The following is a 21,601-nucleotide window of genomic DNA, read 5'->3' on the forward strand; positions in this document are numbered from 1 at the left end:
CACTGGCGCGGAAGCTCTGGGTTGTGATCCTGACGGGACGAGGCCTCGGTCCCCAGCAGACGATCAGCTGCCTCGCTGCCGGCTCGTCAACCTCACCGTGTCTCTGGAGAAGGAAGGCTGTCCCACGTGCCATCCCATGGAAACCACCATCTGCAGCGGACGCTGCTTCACCAAGGTAGCAGGGCCTATGGTCCTATTACCATATCATAAGACCTTTACAGAATGGTATCCAGTATTGATGAAAATGTCCAATATTTTTATCAATAATAATAATAATAATGATAATAATAATAATAATGTATTTTATTTATAGAGCACTTTTCTCACTGATGTGTGAGTTACCTGATCACAAGTCACTATTGCAGTTACGAGTTAGTCTTTCATAGTATGATCGTTTGAAATATTATTACTGTTTGAAGAATTAATACATTCAGTCGAACTTCATATCTTTCTCTCTGCCCCTCCCTCCCTCCCTCTCTCCCTCCCTCTCTCTCGCCCTCCCTCCAGTCCTCTTTCCCTCCCTCCCTCTCTTGCCTTCCCTCCATCTCTCCCAATATCTCTCCCTCCCACCTCCTCTCTCCCTCTACCTTCCTTCTTCTCTCCCTCTCTCCCTATCGCTCTGCCCACCTCTCTCTCCCTCTCTCCCTCCCTCCCTCTCTCCAACTATCTCTTCCTCTCTCCCTCCCTCGCCTCTCCATCCCCCTCCCTCCATCTCTGCCAAAATCTCTCCCTCCCACCTCCTCTCTCCCTCCATCTTCCTTCATCTCTCCCTCTCTCCCCACCCCTCTCTCCCTCGCCTCTCTACGCCCCCCCCTCCCTCCCTCCATATCACCCTCCTCCTGTCCCTCATCCCCCTCCCCCCTCCCTCCCTCACTCTCTCTCTCCCTCGCTGCTCTACGCCCCCCTCCCTCCCTCCCTCCTTCCCTCTCCCTCCCTCTCTATCACCCTCCTGCTGTCCCTTATCCCTCCCCCCCTCCTCGCTCCCTCTATCTCCCTTCATCTCTCCCTCTCTCTCTGTCGCCCTCTCTCTTCCGCCCTCTCGCTATCGCCCTTCACCTCTCCCTCCTTTCCTCCCTTCCTTTATCCCTCTCTCCCTCAATTCCTCTCTCTCACTCACTCTCTCTCCCCCTCTTGTTCCCTCCCTCCCTCTCTCTCTTGTACTCCCTCCCTCCGCCCCACCTCCCCTCTCTAGGACCCTGTGCTGCAGCCTAAGACGCTTGAGTACCAGCGTGCGTGCACGTACAAGGAGCTGCATTACCGGACCTTTGTGCTGCCGGACTGCCTCCCTGATGTGGACCCCACCGTGCATTACCCCGTGGCGGTGAGCTGCTACTGTGGACACTGCTCCGAGGACACGACAGACTGCACCCTACAGAGCCAGGCGCCCGACAAGTGCATGGCCACACGCCACACCAACTAGAACTGTTTCCCGGCTGCAGTGTTTGGTGCTGTTCCTCTGGAGTGGATTAGTTTAGCTTCTATTGTCCAGAAGTGGAAGTTGCAATTGAAGCTTATTATATTATTTTATTAAAATAGTTGTTCACTGATCAATAAATAAGAATCGAGAAGCATGACATCCATTCTGTTGGAATTTCATTATCATGATTTGAAACTCAGACGTCTTTGTATGTGTATTCAACCATGTGGTGGTACCACACAGGATCCACCATATATTGGATGTTGCACATACTGTCCAGCACATACTGTCATGTGTAGAGGCAGATGATTAGTTCTCTGTAATTATTTATATTTTTTTATTTATAATTTATTTTCATGAACATTTAGATTTAATACAATTATTATTATTATTATTATTATTATTATTATTATTATTATTATTATTATTATTATTATTATTAGGTCTCGTTTGAACCGGAATGTCACAAACATCTTGTGGTTTAAGTTTCATCCAAATCGATCCACATATGGAGCAGACATTAATGAAAAACCGACCAAATGCATTCAACACCAAAATAGGTTCAACTGGGTTGAAAGTATCTGGAACACGAGACTGACAGAAGCTACAAACACGGTTGAGGTGTCGTTTAAACCGGTATGTCACAAGCATATCGTGCTTTAAATTTCCTCCAAATGGATCGACATACGGAGCAGATATTAGTTTAATTTGACCCCAAATATTCAGTTGGTCGTGCTTGACTGACATGCCACTGTTTGTAAACAAAATGAACCAGATGAGATTTACAGTAAGATTCTTTTGACGTCCATCATACTATTTACTATAAATGTAGAGTTTCTCATTCACTCAATGTACATTTGGACCGTGTCCTGTGTGCGTTGTAGACTCTGGCACTCTGTGGTGGTTCGACATTACAAACTATGTGTTTCCGTGTATATTTATATACTTTCTTACCTGGTAGATGTCTATAGTTCTGTTTGATTGATATTTTGTCCATTGGTCCCCATTACTTTGCCGGATTAATGAAAAACAAGAAAAAAAGTGGTCCGCAAAAACTCACGACCACCTCAAGTTGAATCCACTCTAATGTAAAAGTGAGTGATGCGTTCAATCTCCAGCGAGGCGTCAGAAAAATAGAAGCCGTTATATGGTTATTACTCACAGAAATACCACAATCTTTTTCGTATTTCATGGATACATCACATCTTGAAAATGTAATCCAAATGTAATTCACGAAAAAATTCACCACCAAAATTACATACTGACTGCTATCGTAAATCTCCTTCAATACGTCATAATTAAGGAGCATGAGACACAACGTCGCCTGCCGTCACTGAGACTGTAAATGTACTTACACACAAAGTAAGTTACAACAATGACAACACTTTGTTTAAAGTAAAAAATAAACATCTGTTTTAAAGAAGCGTCATGTATAAACATTTTCCTACAGCTTAACGTAGCAGACTTAAATGAAAAGGCAGAAAGTGTGAAGTACTGACATGTTCTTCCATAATAATTCTAACACCAAATTAACGTTAAAGTCCATAAATGTTGTCTGCATTACAATAAAGAAAAGTAATCTATTAAACTGAATTTTTTTCAATTGTAGTATAACAGAGAAAATACAATAAACTACAAATTTAAACTAACATTTATATATTATGTTCATGAAATAACATGTATTTATGATTACTGTTATGAAAAGTTATTGTTATTCATCTTGGAGTATTTGAGAAAACATAAGTGGTATAAGGTTGTAGAATTTAACAATGAAGGGAATAATTAAACTTGAAGAAGATCCAAAAACCACAAAGCAACAATAATGAATCTATGTGCATTGATAATATTGGAAATGACGATTCAAGTTCAGAAGATGAAAATGTTGATGAAACATCAACTGATAAACAACAACATGGTATCTTTATGGAACATGTTTCCAACCAGCTGATGTTGTACAGGAAGCATCAGAGCAGCACTTTGATGACATGTTGTCTGCAGCAGCAGCATTAGGAACAACCCTGCACCATTATTGGCGGATGAAAGCAATGAGGCAAAATGTTTCCCGCTTCCCAGCTCGTGTTGGCGTCCAAGTTTGATTCTCATCTGCATTTGTATCATGAAATATTGACGAAACTTCACCCACGCACCGAAAAATTAAAGGACATTAGCGTTACATTGAGAACACAGTCACTTTGTTTGTATGAAGGGTGAGAGCTTTGTGACATGGCATGCCAGGACTTCTACTCTGTGAGGTAAGTACTGGAGGGACGTTAATTTAAGTTTTATTCAGGAGGATTTAAATGTATATTTAATACAACACAGACAATTAACACTATTATATAATTTTAGAACCCAGAATCGCGATTGTGGCGCTGCCCCTTGCGGCCGTTACGTGTTTTTTAGTATTTCTAGAGCTTATTGTGCGTAATCACCGGGCGGCATTACATTTCACTGCCTATATGTATGACCGTATGTATATGTATGTGACAAATAACCTCTTGAATCTTGAATCTTGAATCTTGTGACATCATGAACCAATGCTATACAAATCCACAGTTCGTCTCTGAGTGGTCGTAAAAATCCATATGTAAATCTATACGTATTATAAGGCCGACTTGTGTGCAAAGTCAGCTTTCCTAAGTAGTGCAAACTCCGGGATGACGTATTGCAGTTTCCCTTATTAAGCCCAAAGGAAACCAGAATTTTGGACCGTGTACTTGGCATCTCTATACTGGATAGTGCACTGGCAGGAAATATAACTCCTGCACAGGAAGTGAAGCGGTTTACATCGACGCCGCTACAAACGAAATAAAATGTCACTGAACAGAGGAAAACGTGTTATTCTTTATTTTACATGCTGTCAGGAGGTTATTCTTTACTTTACCAACAATCATTGTTCACAGAGGTTGATTGGACAATAGATACAACATAAATACCACAAGGTAAATAAATACAAATATTGATATTAAAAAAATATGTGTCTTGGGAACTGATAATATAAAAGGAGGAAGATTTTTTTTCCCTACGATAATACTTGGAAAGATACTTTGCTTTCAGAATATTGCCGCCGTACACTTGTTAAATACTGTTAAATAGAAATAGTATTTTTGAAAACCAACAACCCAAAAAACGTTTTAATTTATAATTAAAAAAAATCTCTGGTTGTTAGTCACCAACGTGCCTTTATCTCGGAGTGCATTAACACACAGGTGGCGGGGTCAGTGAGGACGGAGCTGTTGCTGATATGTCCAAATGTTCCCATGCATTCCCAGCATGTAAGTATTGAGTCCATTTTTATTACATAATGGAATCGTTAACGTCTCTAGGTCATTTCCATCCCCCTGCTAAACGTCAGTCAGAAGTTCTTCATGTACGTGACAGCGCTCTGCTCCGCTGTCCACTCAGCCCTGGTCCCGCTGCTCAGTGGGAACTGTCTCCTCATCCTGCTCTTGGAATCTCAGTTATGGACGGTGGATTCAGGACGTGTCCTTTCTCCTCTTCTTTCATCTCGTCGTGTCCGTTTCCTCCTGTTCATCTTCTCCCGTTTGCTTTTCCCTCTGCGCTCTCCTCCCGATTCTCCATCCTCCCGTAGGTTCCCAGGATCTAGAATGTTCTACAGTCTCACTAGGAGCATAAATGACAATGTTTTGTGTTTCTTGACAAGAAGGCTCATCACCTCTTCTCTTCTCATCTCCCCTTCCATCATCTAATTTCCACTCCTCCTCTTCCCTCTTTGCTTTACTTCACCTCCCGGGGGGCGTGACTCAGTCCTGGTGCTCTTGCTCCACGGCGGCCGTGGCCTCCTCCAGCCTGGCGTGCTCTGGCCCTAGATCCGGTCCCGGGCTCGGCGGCAGCAGCTCCAGGTCCTTGGAGCTGCTGGTGCTTGCCGCTCTGGCGATCCTGGTGAGCGTCTGCTCGTACGGGGACGGCAGGTAGACCATGAGGAAGACGCCGTCCGTCACGTCCTGCTCGGAGCTGGAGCTGGGGAACTGGTGCTGGCCCCTGCCGCGCCGGATGGAGGACAGCAACTCACAGTTCCTCTCGGGGTCCTGGAGATCCTCCAGGGCGATCACGTTGGCCAGGCCCAGCTTGCCCCCGAAGCTGAAGCTCCGTCTGCGGCGCCAGACCACGAAGCCCAGCGCGCTGAGCAGCACGAGCAGGAAGGAGACGGCGGCCACCACGACGTAGATGATGGTGCCCGTCGTGAGGAGGGCCTCCCCGGAACCGCCCCCCTGAGAGGAGATTCAAAGTTGATTTTAAAACTGTTTGAAGACCACAGAATCGTCAGGCTGTAGATGAGAAGAGGTGAAAAGAATGATATGCAGTTCAATGGGGCAAACGTTTAAGCCAGCGGTCTCAAACTCAAATGACCCGGGGGCCACCGGACAGTTTTTTATTTCCCGCACATGTTAGAAAAAGCTCTCTTATGATCTGTTCAGTTCAGTTTTATGTTTTTAAAAAACAAAGCACATTTGTGTGGATTAATTAAGCATTATGTTTTGAAATAAATATTTGCGGGGCCAGATTAATCAATATATTATCACCATGTAGCGGGGCCACATTAAATTGTCTCCCAGATGTGGTCCCCGGGGCCCTTTGGTTTAATCCTTAAAAAAAAAAAAAAAAATTAAAATCTCAAAGTCGGGATTTTCTCATTCTTTAACTGTTACAAACGAAAATGATTGTAAATGAAACAAACGGTTGCGATGCAAACCGTGCACTTCATCTGTGTTTCTGTGGTTGTGTGGACTCTTTCGCACTTCCATTCAAATCCGGTCCCAAAGGCTCTGAGGAAATTACAAACAATAGCTCCAAATCAAATGTGATACCACTGTTATTCAGAACAGGCTACACTGAGGCACGTAAGACAAGAGACGATAATGTGTGTTTACACTTGAAGGAGATTTGGTATTTTCTAATTTTTTTTTGCATTTTTTTTAAGGCTTAAACATTTGCCCCAAACCTGCAAAAACAGGCTGCAGGGACCAGTTGAGCTGCTTGGCCAAATATAACGGTCACCACCAGAGGGCGACAGTCAACACTAAATTCGCCGTCTTTTATTTGCTCTGTCAAAACAACTTAGGATATTTAAACTATACAATTATTGTGCGCATTTCAAATAATGTTTTGCCACTAAATTGTATTTTATGTAAGGTTTTATTATGTTTTAATAGTTGAAGTAGCCAACACTAATATAGAGAGACTAAAAAACGGTAACACAAATGTTTTTATTTTTTAAATGAAATATATGAATATGAAGAAATGAAGAAATAAAACAGATTTAAAATAAAACAGAACATGGAAGATTTGTAACTAAAATCTTTTTAAATATTTGATTTGTGAATTACCAATCTCTGAATTTCAAATCTCTATTTGTTTATTACAAATCATTTGCAATAAACAAATAGAGACGTCTCACTTCAATTGCATAAAAAGGTCTTGGCAGATGAAGGTAACAGACATCTGGTAGTATCCGAAGCACTTAAAATATATCCATATTATGTTATGATAGATAAATGAATAAACAAACAAACAAACAAACAAACAAACAAACAAATAAACAATAAATTAAGGTCATCCTCACTTGCCTTATGATTTGTTATTTTTATTCTTTCAAATAAGCTTACCAACTTTATTATTATTTGTTGTTTATCCATTTTATTGGAGTATATTTATTTTACTAGCTTACAAAATGAACACGAAAATAACTAAAACTTAAAGAAAATCTAAATGAACAACCTCACTAAACAACCAATAATTCAAAAAAAAGAATAAAAACATTATAACCAAAATAATCAAAACAGAAAGAAAATCATTTCAATCATTAAAAAAATGTCAATGTAGGCCTACCCCGGACTGTCTGTCGGTGGACGGGAGGGCGGACGGGCTCGGGGACCAGTCCAGGGAGTCCCGTCCTGCCGGGCCGAACTTCATCCAGCTGCTCTCCAATAGAGCCCGCATCACCGCGACAGCAGGTGGAATGAAAACACAACCAGGGGACCAGAGAACCAGAGAACGGAAGACCAGAGATCCAGGGAACCAGAGGACCAGAGAACCAGAGATCCGGAGGGACCAGCGATCCAGAGAACCAGATGACCAGAGAAGGACGGTGTTTAGATAGAGAGAAAGGGTCGGAGCACCTCACTGGGGCGAGTGCGGATTGGAAGTACCCGCAGGGTGATTATCAAGATAAATTAAATGTGAGGCAAAACGGGGCCACTAGACAGTTCCAGCCTGCTGGGGATTTAACAGCTGTTCATCACACTATGAGCTGCTCAACAGCTGGATGTGGCCTGGATTTAGAGAGAGAGAGAGAGAGAGAGAGAGAGAGAGAGAGATGGAAGGAGAGAGCAGGGCCCTAGCCTTTTTTGAGAACAACATCCAGAGAAGGGACTCCCTCTGATTCTGTGCTGACAGTTAAAATGGATGGAAACGTGGCTGCATTCTGTCAATATTAAGATGTACATAAATAATATTTAATACATACCGAGCGGCCTCAGTGTTGTTTCGATCCAGGGGTCTCAGAACACAGAAGTGTGGAGAGGAAGAGCCTGAAATGTTCACCTCTGCTCAGGGACCAGGGACAGCGAAAGGAAAGAAACAAGTGACCGACAGAACCTCTTGATTATGTTTGGTGCTACTTTTTTTTGCACCCATCTGTCCAGGAAAAAAGGATGGAATTGAGTGGAGTGAGGAAGATGGGAGTCAGGTATTTGTTCGAGGTGAAGATATTTCAACCGTTACAAAATAAAAGAAATAATCACCGTGTTGTGGGGGTGGTGGGATTTAAGCAGCCACACCCGTCTTGGGTCTAGTTAATTGGGCTCCGGGATCAGGGGGGGGCTGTACGCCTCTGGGCAATCAACGAGCACAGGTTAAATCACCCAACCCTCACACACACACACACACACACACACACACACACACACGCAGGAGGAACCCTTGTCATGACATATGTCCACCTGCTCCAGGCTTGTTACATCTTCCCCACTCTCTTCAATAAACTCGGGGGGCCGTTCCGCCTGCCACACACCACCCGAGTGCCTTACTCAGGTGGTGTGTGGCGGACGGAACGGCCACAATCACTGTTGTGGAAGAAATTAAGTCTTCACGTTAAGTTAAACTTTTGTGAACTTTGGACAGCTATAAAACAGTAGCACAAAAAAACAACAACCCTCTGAGAGTCTAAAACAGAGGAAGCTCTGATGTCAGCTGTGTAAATATCAGTTTTACACGGCCAGAAAAGGAACTGGAATGAAGACAAAGACTCCCAAGGAAACATAATGAAACCGTTTATTTCTGCTCCACGCCCTCAATGCAAACCTTGTCAAAAGAGCCAAACGTTGCCTCAAATAGATACGGCTGGCAGAATCAACTTCTTTTAAATCACTTCTCAAAACTCATTTTTATAGATCTGCTGTTATGTGATGTCGCCCCCTTTTCTTTTCTTTTCATTTTATATTTTATGAGAAAATTGTATTTACTTTTTTTCTTCCTTTTTATTTCTATTTCTTATTATCACATTGTATTTATTTATTCATTTATTATTTTTTATTGTCTCTTTAACTGCTTTTTTAATTTAATGAATTGATTTAATTCCTGTTTATTAACGTTTTATTTCATCTGTAAAATCACTTTGTAAACTGTGTTTTTAAAGTTGCTGTATAAATAAAGGTATTATATATTGTGATTATTATATATTATTATTATTATTATTATTATTATTAATAATAATAATAATAATAATAATAATTATTATTATTATTATTATTGTTGTTGTTGTTGTTATTATTATTATTTTTATTATTATTATTATTATTATTATTATTATTATTATGTCCAGTAGATCCCAGATGGGTCCATGTCAGTCAACAACACAGCGCTGTCTCGTAAAAACAACTCATTTAAATATTCCAGGCTATTCCAGCTGAGACACAATAGCTTTAGAACTCAGGACATTCAATTATCCAAATTGTGGCTCACAGATGCTCAATCTCTCATCGCTGTTTTACAGCAAAGGAGAATCATATGTTGAAACAAGACTACACATTTAGGAATTCATCGGATGAACTGGTATGAAATGGCGCTGTGCAGAAATGTGATCTTGAGATAAAAAAGAAAAAAGAAAACAGAGAACCATTCACCGTCTTTTAAAACTGTGTCAAATACCCAGGCCACATGTGGTTTTTACTTGTGCGTCAGACAAGTTGCCGGGGTTGCGTTGTGTCGCGTGCATTTTGTTAAAGCTGCTTTTCCTTCTGCCTTCACAGCCAGACAGTCACTTTGCCAGCCTGCAAGATGGTCGCTCACTAATCTGATTCATACACTGCGCTTTGCTGTGGAAGTTCCCAATATGCTGTAGTCGTCGGCCAGTCAACGAAATACCTTGTCGTGCTGGTTTTCTAATGTAGCGCTGCCGAATGGAGCCGCCAGACTACAGCCACACAGGTATGTGTTTTGTAAAGCCGGCACTGGAGGAGGCCTGTGGGTCTGCAGGTCTGGCAGATGTTCTTAAAACGTAAAATGTTCTAAACCGGCACGCTTTTTACAAGGAAATAATCCCACGGTGAAAAAAAACAACGTTTATAATTAATTAAATAATACCGGTATTTAACTGCTGTTCATCATTCAATGGAAGTCCTCCCTCGCTCGCGGTGCGTAAACCAACCGAATCAAATGACCAAAGAGTCTGAAAATCAACTCTCTTTTTCACCTCTTTTTACCGAGTCTCTTGCCCAGAACCGAATCTCACAGAAAGACTCAAAACTTTCATCACTGCGTATTGTCCTCACTTTGAGAGTCAAGCTGGTTTTGCTGTGGCTGCTATCCTGGCTGGCTGGAACTGGTAAATGAGATGAATTTGGTGCAGCCCTGCGGTTTTAATCTTGCAACACAAAGCCTCCATTTCCGTGGTTAATTAGGTAGGCATTTGAATGGCTTTCCAGGCACACCAGTGGTTGAAAAGTGCTGCTCTAAACAGACGCATTTCCCCTCCACACATACTGGTAAAACCCTGCACTGGACTTGTTGGGCTGCTGGTGGGGTGGTCCGTGCAGCAGCAGCGACGAGGTCAGCCGCTCCAAACTCCCCGCAGCGGCCACTGTAATCCTCTCACATTCAGACACTGAATCGTTTTTTTTTTATGTTTAAAAATATAGATTACAAGTTGTCGGTCGGGAAGAAAAACGACGGAGCTCAGAAGAACCCATCAACGAGCAAAAAAACAACAACAAAAAAAACAATTATAGGACTTTGCTCCACTTTGCGGCCTGGAGAGACCATACGCACAGCGCTCCGTGGGATGAAATGAAAAGTGATTTCCCCAGAAGACCCGGGTGATGACATAACGTATGGGACTAGACTCATAAATCCAGTTTGGAAACTCTTCAAACTCTTCAGCTCTTCACACCAGTCTACCCAAACCCTGAATCTGACGAATCTGTTCATTATTTTCCTGAAAACGCAATTTTTATATGGGTAAGCCTTCTTTTGCTTTTATGTTGTCTTCATTTCAATTTCTTTGGTAGTTTGTTTTTAATTCGTAGTAAGTTTTTCCCTCTGCATTTTATACTTTCTTTTTTTCAAGTGTTGACTTTGTTTTATGCCCACTCTGTTTGTTAAAATTTTCTTTAACAGTGTTTCACCTGACTGATTGTAAAGCACTCTGTAACAGTGTGTTTTAAAAAGGGCTAGGTAAATAAAGATCTACTTACTGACGCCGACAGCCTCAGATTGCGGAGGTACCAGAACAACTACTTGCACAATAAACAGCCAGCGTCAAAGGTATTTTAAACATCAACCAAAACAAACATAAAATACATAAATACAAAAATATAAATATAAATACAAATTAAAAAAAACTAGCTTTTTGCGTAGGTCAACTTAAAAAATGTAAAGAAGCCACGTGCTGTAATTGTTGCCTCAATTTTTGGCGACTTAATTCCTGTTTTGTCAAATACATATTGTTGTTTGTTTTCTGTGTTTAAAGAGCGGCATTGCAGGTTGAGAATCTGAACTCCAGACTGCAGACTTACACCGTCTTGGATGCAGTGGCACACACAAACACACGCTGTGGCCTCGGCCCAGCCTGCCGACAGGTTTATGAAAACACATGACACGCTCGGTCTTCGTGCCACTCGTTGCCATGGTGAGGCCAACACTGTCGTCAGTAAAGAGCAAATAAATCCCTTCCTGATTCGGTGCCGGTCACTGTTGATCTGCTGCAACGACAGTGACGCCAGAGATGAAATGAGGACGGGACGGAGATAGAGGACGGGATGTGGGGGGTCTGACTGGTGAAACACTGGGGGTGAGACAGGATGGGGGGGGTTGGACCAAAGTGTTTGGTGTTAGGGGGAGCAGGGCCTTAGGGCCCCTGGGCCTGGAAGGCCCGTTTGCGAGTAATCCAACGGGCGAGCTGGCAGCCAGTCGGCCTGGGAATCAGGACAAATGGCTTGATTTGACATGTTGACATGAGGACGAGACCAGATTCTCGGGCAGATCCACGGCCTCCAAGAACCTGAGGACCCGACCGGACTGGAACGTGGACTTTCTACTCTGGATCGGGTCCATCTGGATTCCGGTCCAGGTTTAGGTTTAGACCGCCAGGCTGGGGATCAGTCTGACGGCCCAAATTCCAAGTCTTTGTTTATTCATATTTTCATTATTATTTCTATTCTTCATTGCTATTTTGTTGCAGTTGGGTTGGAGAAAACAACAGCGAACTAATTGAAAACAGAGAAAAGATCTTAAAGATGGAGAAAATAAGGAGACGGGTCAAGACGCAGCCAATATCTGTGATTGTTAAAAATGGCACTAAGATTAGTAATATGAACAATAAGATAAATGAAATAATACTGAACCAATATATGCAAAGTATCAGTGCAAAAAAGTACAAATCGCATGCAGAAAATACAACATATCAATAGCTGTCAGTTGTCAACACACAAATAGGTTGTCGTTATGGCCTCGAATGAACACAATTCAAGATTTCAACTTCTGAATCAGCTCACGTATTTTTATGAAAGATATTAGTCTATGTAGCATAATCGCGCCACGCAGTGCACCAACAAACTGCAGAAGCCTGCAGAGGATTGTCTGTATGTCCTCTATGGGCTGCCGTAGGAAATGTCCAGCGGGGTCCAGGGGGTACCTGAGAAAATCGCGTCCCATTTCCTCAGGGTCTGGTTCTAGTTCTAGTAAAATACTGGTTTTTAGCTTGAGCACAAGGACTATTTGGACATGTTACGACTCTGAATGTGACTGGGATTTAAGTCAAGGTCTCCCTAAGGAGAAGCCAAACTGAACTGGACGTTTTCGGGTGGGGACGGGGCGAAAGGGCGATCCAGCGGAGAGGAGCGAGTGTGAAAGAGAGAGGGAGAGAGACAGAGGCCATGTGAAGAGGAAAATCCTTCAGCCGCTGTGGAGTATTAATAAATAAAGCCGGTGAATTTCCTCCAGATGGTGGGGCGCGCCCTCAGCGTGTCCTCAATACTCTGCAGGCCGCTGGACAGTGTTGCCCCCTCCACCCACCCTGTCCATTCAACTGATAATCTCACCTAAAATGCACAACGGCAGCATGAATGGAGGTCACTCGTCGTTCAGCTCCGCCAGTCGGCTAATATAGCAGCGACTGAACCAGACACCAGCGTGTGACTCTCCTCTGAGGGCACAAAGCGCAGCAGTCTGCGACGCGCCCTCGATTGGCTGGGTGACACCGTCCCCTTCGCCCAGATTGAGCCTCCGCTTCCCCGTTTCTACATGGGATGGGATGTGAAAGGAACACATTCTGGAATCCTAAAGGAGTTTCAGTCACTCCTTCAGCCTGGGTGTGCTGCATAGCTGACACTTTTGCGACCCTCTGACCTATTAGAAAATAAAGGACGCAAAGAATAATGAACAAATCTGTCAGTCGATTCAATTTTTTCTTTGTATGAAAAAAATGACCGTTTCCTTTTACTCGCTACCCTCTTCTGGTGAGCACCAGCTAGAGATGGACTGAGCGGGAGCAATCTAATCTGGCAACCTCACTTCTCTGCCAACAAATAATAAGACAGACTAATTTAATTTTGTCACATAAAAGGTGAGGCTTGGTAAAATCTACACTTTTCCAGGAGACTTTACAAACAGGGGAGACAATTGTAGATGAGCCAATGTGAGAGAGTCCTTAAAAAAAACCGCCCAAATTTGTGACGGAGAAGAAAAATTTGGTGTTTTTTTGTTTTCACGCCCGCTCCAACTGAAGTGGCAGCAAAACACGTACTCACATGACATTGTCATCTGACGAAGTTTTTGGTGATGCAAAAATACGGACAAAGAATTGCATCCAAAACCGATTCAGACTCAACTGGCGTTCACTGTTTCTCCTTAAACTGCATAACAATACAATGAGTTTAATACCTGGAATTATAATAGTTATTATAAAAGCCTGCTGACGTGGCAGATGTACTGACGCTGTGACCGAATTCTACAAACCCAAATCTGATGCTGAGGTTTGTTTTAACACATTATCTTAATGTACCTGGAGTGAACTAGATCCTCAGAGTGTGGACAGGTGGTGACCCTGGTGTGATTTTATTTATTTATATGTTGTCATTCATCAAAAAGCTTTTACCTAAAGTGAGTTCCGCTAAGTCCATGTGCACTATGGTGGGAGAAGAACCTGCTCTGCATCAGCCACCCACAGAAAAGGCGGTTTATTAATGAATAAATAATAATAATGAATAAAAATTTAAAAAATGTGGTGAATAACCACAACCACAACCACATTTTTTGCCCTACCCAAGAATTTCTAAACATTCAGCTCATTCAAAAGAATTATTTCAGCTCTGATGCTAGGGTCACACTGCCGGCGACGGGGCCGCAGCACATGAAATTACGTCTTCCTTATTTTATCGATAGCTGAGCGGATGTTTTTCATTAAAAAAAAATTGCCTTATCATGAACAATATGCAGTGGTCTGGGCGTCCATTTTCCAGGGATCAGTGCCATTGAGAGCGTATCTTCCCTCCTATTGGCTGTCGCCCGTCGCCGCTCATCTGCATAAAGTTGACACCTGCTCATCTTTGCTTGTCGCTGTGAAGCCGTCCGCTCGTCGCCGGTCGTCGCTCCGCCCCTTACAGCCGGAACGATGCCGCACTCCGTTTGAAATGCATTGCATTGCATTGCTCTGTATGACTTGTCGCCTTGCTGGGCGGTGGCGGTGTGACCGTAACCATAAGCAGCTCACATCTCAATGATGGGATCCATATTGGCAGATCATAACACTTGGGCGGCGGTTTTGGAGGGTGGTGCCTGGTCGTGCCGTGCTCTGACCCGACGAGCTCCACACCACTGGGGTCATACAAAACAAACGTCCCCTTTAAGAAAGATGCAAAATGTATATAATTTATCATTCCATCTCCATACAGGATAAGCACACACACAAACTAATAAACATGACAAACATTGTATGAGAACGGTTTCTATGGAACGTAAAGCTTTTAGAGGAATACGTTTACACCAAAGCAGCATAAATAGCATAAATTACAGAAAATATATATCAGATGCAACATACACTCAACCCCTCCTCCGTACAGTAATCCTGTTTCAACAAAACAGTGATAACACAGTGACGTACCAGAACACAACGGCTAAATAATGTCTCTCGTAAGCGTTTTAAGCGGTCTGCAGCGTGTCAAAGTGTAGCAGGATTTTCTACAGCAAAGCTTCCGTCGCATACGGTCTTTGGGAAAAAAAGACAGACGCACGATTACTCCATTAAAACAAGAAATTCAGCCGCTTCAATCACACCTCAAAGTGAGGGATGAGGAAAATAGAGAGACAGAAGAGGACGGATAAAGTGATTTTAAATCAGTTGAGATTTGACTGTAGCTCATGAGGAGCAAAAGCGGGCAGACAAATACAATCACAGTCTAGTACAAGTTTTAGCAAATTGAGATTTAGAGATTGAGATAATTGTCACAAATAAGGACTTTGTTTCAGTTTGGGAAAATAAAACCTCACAAACCATTAGGCTGATGAAAAGTTCCCAAGGTCTATCTAAGGCCACTTTGAAGGAAATAAAACTCAATTTTTGGAGTCACGTGGAATAAAGCTGCTTGCAATGCGCTGTGCTTCATAGTTTAGAATAACTGGAGCATCTTTTCAAACACAGCAGCCAACACTGAACCCGGAACCGTGGATTAATACCGCGGCTTTCGACGGGGGACGGACGGCAACATGGAAGCTCTTCAGCCAGATAAGAACCTGAAAGCAGGAGCTGGAGCCTGGGACCGGAGGCTGCTCTGCCTAGAGGTCGTTTGGAGGTTTTAGCTGAAGAGGAAACGAGCGATGCCAGGCTGGGTGGGGGCACACCGAAAGGTTTCCAGGGCTGGGGAGGCCTGGATGGGCCAGTGGGCACGTTAGGGTGGAACCTTAAATATCTAAAGAGTTGCCGGGGCAAAGTCAACCATTTCCAGAGGTGGATAATTCCAGGTTCAAAAAGTAAAAGTCCAGCCATGTTTTAGCGCCAGCCATGCACTGATCCAGCTGACTTAACTCATGAGCTGGAATTCTGTGTTGATGGTTTTTAGCAAATCCACATGGTTGACTAAAAATCCTGGAGTGGAATTTTACTTTCCAACTTTCTACATTTTCCATTTTGGCTCATTCCTGATATAAAATGAATAACATTATAAGAATGAGCATTGTATCCCAAATAGGATTTCAGCTGTTCCTTTAGTTTGTTTCAGTGCTTTTCCAAGCAGTAGTATGTTGCAGACATGGTAGCCAGTGGTTTCTGTCAGGGGCCTGATGCCATCCTGCCCCGCCTGGGAGAGCCACCGCCACTGTGTTTTTAATGCAAATAAACAACTTCCAACCCCTACGAACAGACGGATATGATCTGCTATGAATCTATATGTTTGCATATACAAAAGCATCCTTCATTTTTCCCCTCCAAAAACCTCCCATGAAGCAATCTGTTACATCATATCAAATAATAACGCCCCTTCACCAAGCTAACCATTCATAACTTCTTGGATCTCCCTTTCTGTCACAAAATGACGTTAAAGAGCCTGTCAGTTTTTTATGCTCTTCATTCATTCACATTCCATTTGTCGGCCAGTGAAATCGTTCACTCGTCCCCGTGATCACGGCGTCACGCGGTGATGTCGTAGAGCCGGCCGATGCGTCCCAGCCAATCGTGGAGCGCCTGGCGGACGCGAGCGTCGGTCACATGACAGGAGAGCTGGCTGATGGAGGGATAGAGCGCCGGCTGCAGAGCCAGGAAAGATGAGTCTGACAATACGAGGACCTGAGTGAGGACAGTCATCACCATGCTGGTCCAGGCCTGGGGGGGGGGGTGAAGGAAGGAGGGAAGGGGGTAGGTCTGGATTAAACTCACATAAACTCTCAAGTGGCCAATACTTCCTAAATATGTTTCTTACTTAGTACATATGCTTGCTCCCGACCTACAAAGTAGGTCCCTCCCAAGGTACTGCAGTACCTATGCTTGCTACCTCATAGTCCTAGCAGGTGTCCATCCACAGAATGGGACTTACCTGTATCTGGGCCTCGGCGTCGCGCAGGGAGATGTTCTGAGAGCTGATAGTGGACCCCGACCGGGGCCTCTGGTCCTGTCTAAGCACCTCAGGCCCCGCGCTCACAGAGTGCCTCAGGGAGGGGGGGCCCTCCGCCGGCTGCTGTGGCCTCTGGGGGGCGCCCCTGAGCCCCTGCTCCTTCATGAACAGGTTGACATGGCTCTGCTGGAGAGCTGGTCCATACACAATATTTGATCACCATTCAGCGCACATCTCGCACAATATCGACCTAAACCGCAGTATCTGCATTGCTTATCCAAATCTTACTTTAAAGAATCCAGCTGAGGTTCATCACATTGAACTACTATGATCATGTAAGGTATGACATCAGACCAAAACTTAATTAGCACTAAAAGAATAGTATATATCACAATATAACAATGCCTTAATTTGATGACGATGTGATACTGTTGACAGTCGGTTAAAACAAAATAATCCTACTTTGCGGCGGCTGCTGCTTCCGTCGCTTGTACTCCATCATCAGCTTGCTGAGCGTTCTGTCGGTAGCGATGGTGTACAGCTTGTTCCCGGCGCTTTCCCACCATTCCTTCCTCCGCCCTGGCACTGCCCCGCTCAGCTGGGAGGAGCTACTGGATCCAGGACCAACACCCGGCCCAGAATCCCTCCGGTCCAGCCCAGAACTGGACACGCAGACAGACAAGATGAATACGACAGACACAAAAGCAGATAGACGCATTCGATTAAATAAGACAAAATAAAATATATTTCAGATCGGATTGTCCAGACAGTCTCCAACCTGTCAGGGCTGGCTGTTGGCGTCTCAGCTGGAGGGCTGCCGCTCAGCTCAGCCCCGTGCCCCCTCCCTCCTCCCTCCTCCAGTGGCGTCCCCCGGCTGGACTGTCCCCCCGCCGAGGTTGGGGTGGACCCCTCCGACTGGAACAGCGGCAGGAAGAGACTGTGGTCGCCCCCGCCGCTGCCGCCCCGGTGCAGGGAGGTGGCGTGCTCTAGGCTGCTGTCCAGGTCCAGGTGCAGCTGGATGTAGCTGCTGCTCAGCTCCGTGCACAGCCGGTGCAGGCGGCGGACCAGCCAGCCCCAGTCTGCGCCGCCCAGCGGCTGGGTGCTGGGGGAGGGGAGGGGGACTCCACGCCATGTCTGCCGCTTGTCCCGACCACGCGGGGGGCTCACCTGGCGGAAACAAGGAGCCCTTTTGGAAATATCTCTCTAAAGCCCATTCTGGACGGCGTTAGCATTACAGGTGGTTTTTCCCACATTATGTTTTCTTTCTTGGCACGGCAGTTCATTTTGGGTACAGCTCTGGATGACATGACGTGTGTATGCGTGAGAGAGAGACAGAGACCTGTGCTGTCTCTTCGAAGATGTCTTCGTCCTCTGAAGAAGCTGAGTCCGGCTGGGAGGAGTCAGAACTCCCCTGGTCTTCCTCAAAGAGAATCCTCTTCACCTAATAAACAAATAAGATAAGATTAATCCCGGGGGGGGGGGGGGGGGGGGATTAAGGTTGATAAGTAACACACATAAACAAAAAAACCCTGACTGTTATAATGCATCATTAGAACATTAAAGTCAATATTTAAGTCAAATGACAAGACAATTCAAGTAAATCAACGAATCTCTATTTATATATGATCCAGCCATTCAACTATCTATATTCATCTGTTCATCCATCCTTCCTTCCCTTCCTCCCTCCATCCAGACATCCTTCACCTGCTGCGGGCTCATGCCGTCGGCCTGGCTGAGCGTGGCACACAGCAGAGCCTGGAAGTACAGGTTGAAGCTCATGGCCGACTGGCGGTACAGGTTAGCCGCTCCACACACCCCCGAAACCTTCATCAGCAGGTACTTCAAGCCAGGGCGCGTGTCGAAGTCCCGGGCCGTCCTGGAGACAGAGGGGGTTTGTTTGGAAGTACCGATCAACACTGGGATGCCTGCTTTCTATTCCGGAGCGTGATTCAAGCTTGCCGTAGCATTATACAGCATCATCACCAGAGTCTGTTGAGCCCGTTGATAGAGCACTAGAATCCCATTTTGTAGAGATAAAAAAAGAGAGGTCATACAAGGAAGCTTTATGTTGTATGTATGTATGTATGTAAAGAAATGGACTCGCTAGGTGCTAGGACTGCGACTCCAATGCGATTCGATTCTATTGTTTCAATTTCTGTATCTATTTGAACATTTTAATATTTAAGTTATGCATTTCAATTTAACACCACCAAATATTTTTGTAAAGCACCTCAGACGATATACTGCTTATTTGGTAGCAATTCGTCAATATATCGATATAGAATCAACACCCAGCCTTATTCGCTGCCATCCTTATAAGTTCCCTGATTCTCAGCCAGTATAACAGTGTGTGTGTGTGTGTGTGTGCGCGCGCGCGCGCGTATGTGTGTGTGTGTGTGTTAAACACATTACTTGTAGGAGTCAAGCAGCAGGTCCAGGATGATGGACAGGTTGGCCATGGAGATGTAGCGCAGGAAACCGGCAGAGGCCCTGCCGGGGTCGGAGGTCACGGGCGTGACCCTGTCGTGACCTTCGGGCGGTTTGACAAACTCCTCCAGTAAGATGTCGTAGAGGTTCTGCAGCAGAACCTGGTGGGACAGCAGGGACACCACGATGTTCCTGAACGGCACCCTGCGGGGGACAGAAGCACAGCTGTAAGCCCTGCCGCCTCAGCGCTGCATGAAAAGTGTTTACACACCAGGAAGTAGGTTGGACATCATGACCGCGCAGGTAGAGGGGTTGATTAGAACAGTCCATGAATTTCAGGAAATCAAAATACTTTATAGTAACACAGTCTTAAAGACAGCATTTAACTATTTCAAAATATTACGATCTTGTCTTATATCACAATATTGATATTATGGCACTATATTGCCCGTGGTGAAACAGCCTTACCCAATTTTCCTTTTAGATGCACGGCACAGAAATGAGAAAGAGACACGTTAGTTCGGAGGGTTTTCAAGCCTTGTTTTGAAGACATTTTGGTGTCACTGGCACAATTGTATTCCTGAATTTAACTGAAGATTCATGTAGAACGAAAGATAAGATAAAATAACACAAAACTAATCCACAGGGGTAATTCAGGTGTTATGGCAGCAGAAGTTGACCGAACGGTGGAGGAAAAAAACAAGAGATCATAAGGAAATACAAATTACAATGTATTTACGAACATACACGACAGGTAATTAAGATAATGGAAAGCACTGTATGTGCATGTTTATGTATGTTTGTATTGCTATATCTGTGAGGACCAAGCCTTTGCTGTGAGGACACTTTTGGTTGTGTGTGTGTGTGTGCCTGTGTACCTTTTCGGAGTGTGTCCGTTGGACTGCTGGTCCGGCGGCAGCTCTATGATAAGGACGCAGGACTGAGCGTGCTCAAAGCCCTCCTTGTGATTGGGCGTCCTCGGGGAGCACTGAGAGTCCAACATGAAGACCTGCAGACAGAAGGAAGTGGCATTGTTGACAGACTGCAGACAGGAAGTAGCTCCGTTTACACACTGCAGACAGGAAGTGGTTTTGTTTACACACTGCAGACGGGAAGTGGCTCTGTTTACACACATAGCAGACCGGTAGTAACTGGGAAGTAAGTGTATAAATAGAACCCATGTATATTAAAGCAGTATTGGAATCTACAAAATATATAGCACTATGTTTAGTAGCAGTATTAGTGGATTAGTAGCAGTATTTCAGTGGTACACAGACCTGCTGGGCCATGGCTCTGATCCTCCAGTATTCTGCTTCAGCGGACGCAGACTGAGACGGAGCAGCGACCTTCACTTCACAAGCGTCTCCAGAAAAACCGTCCGAACCGCTCTGAAAACACGCCAGAAGGTTCTGCAGGGGAGAGTGAGAGAGAGGATGTTCAAATTAAATATAACTGGCTTATTTATTTATTCATTGTTGCTTTTATTGTGGTTTATAATATCAAATGATTTAATAGCATTGAATTTCTACTATAACGACGAATAACCCCAAGATGGTTTTTGTGCATGAATTCATACATAAAAACAGAATACGTGACAGTCATCAATCTCTGAATACACCTTAAAATATCAAACTTTTAAGGTGATATGACTTTGGATATCACACTTTTCATAAGTGAACATTCGGCTCTCTAATATCTGTGGGTTTATTGAAAGCTGTCACAAAAACTCAAAACCAATGATCTTAGCGAAACGCAGTTGTGGTGCAGGGGTGGTGCGGTTAAAGCTGCCCCACCTGTCACGGGTCTAGGTAATTGGGCCTGGGATCAGGGTGGCTGTACGCCTGTTGCTCGTTAGAGCAATCTATGAGCAACAGAAACCCCCCCGCCCACACACACACACACACACACACACACACACACACACACACACACACACACACACACACACACACACACACACACACACACACACACACACACACACACACACACACACACACACACACACACGAGGGGAGCTCTGTCATGACAATGTTCCATCTGCTCCAGGCTTGTTCCATCTTGCCCACTCTCTACAATAAACTGGTGTGTTTGCAACATCTCTGCCTGTGTCTCTTGCCTCACAGCAAGAAGGTCCTGGGTTCGATTCCCGCCTGGGGCGCTGTTGGCACCGTGCTCCGGCGGGTTATCTTCCAAA

The 21,601-nt window shown here is 44.4% G+C and overlaps 1 protein-coding gene across 1 annotated transcript in view; it reads right to left on the reverse strand.

Moving 5' to 3' along the window:
* Window positions 1-16,000: 16,000 nt before the first annotated feature.
* arfgef3 (ARFGEF family member 3) overlaps window positions 16,001-21,601 on the reverse strand; it is a gene marked incomplete at its 5' end in the record, with an annotated part of 48,839 nt that continues 43,238 nt past the window's right edge. The window contains 9 exons of the mRNA XM_080017058.1: window positions 16,001-16,748; window positions 16,960-17,171; window positions 17,440-17,639; window positions 17,756-18,144; window positions 18,317-18,418; window positions 18,682-18,853; window positions 19,390-19,608; window positions 20,283-20,413; window positions 20,682-20,813. Coding sequence (XP_079873184.1) covers window positions 16,557-16,748; window positions 16,960-17,171; window positions 17,440-17,639; window positions 17,756-18,144; window positions 18,317-18,418; window positions 18,682-18,853; window positions 19,390-19,608; window positions 20,283-20,413; window positions 20,682-20,813 — 1,749 coding nt within the window. The 3' untranslated portion in view covers window positions 16,001-16,556. The remainder of the gene's footprint in view (window positions 16,749-16,959; window positions 17,172-17,439; window positions 17,640-17,755; window positions 18,145-18,316; window positions 18,419-18,681; window positions 18,854-19,389; window positions 19,609-20,282; window positions 20,414-20,681; window positions 20,814-21,601) is intronic.

Source organism: Zeus faber (genome assembly GCF_960531495.2).
Source record: "Zeus faber genome assembly, chromosome: 16".
NCBI lineage: Eukaryota > Metazoa > Chordata > Actinopteri > Zeiformes > Zeidae > Zeus > Zeus faber.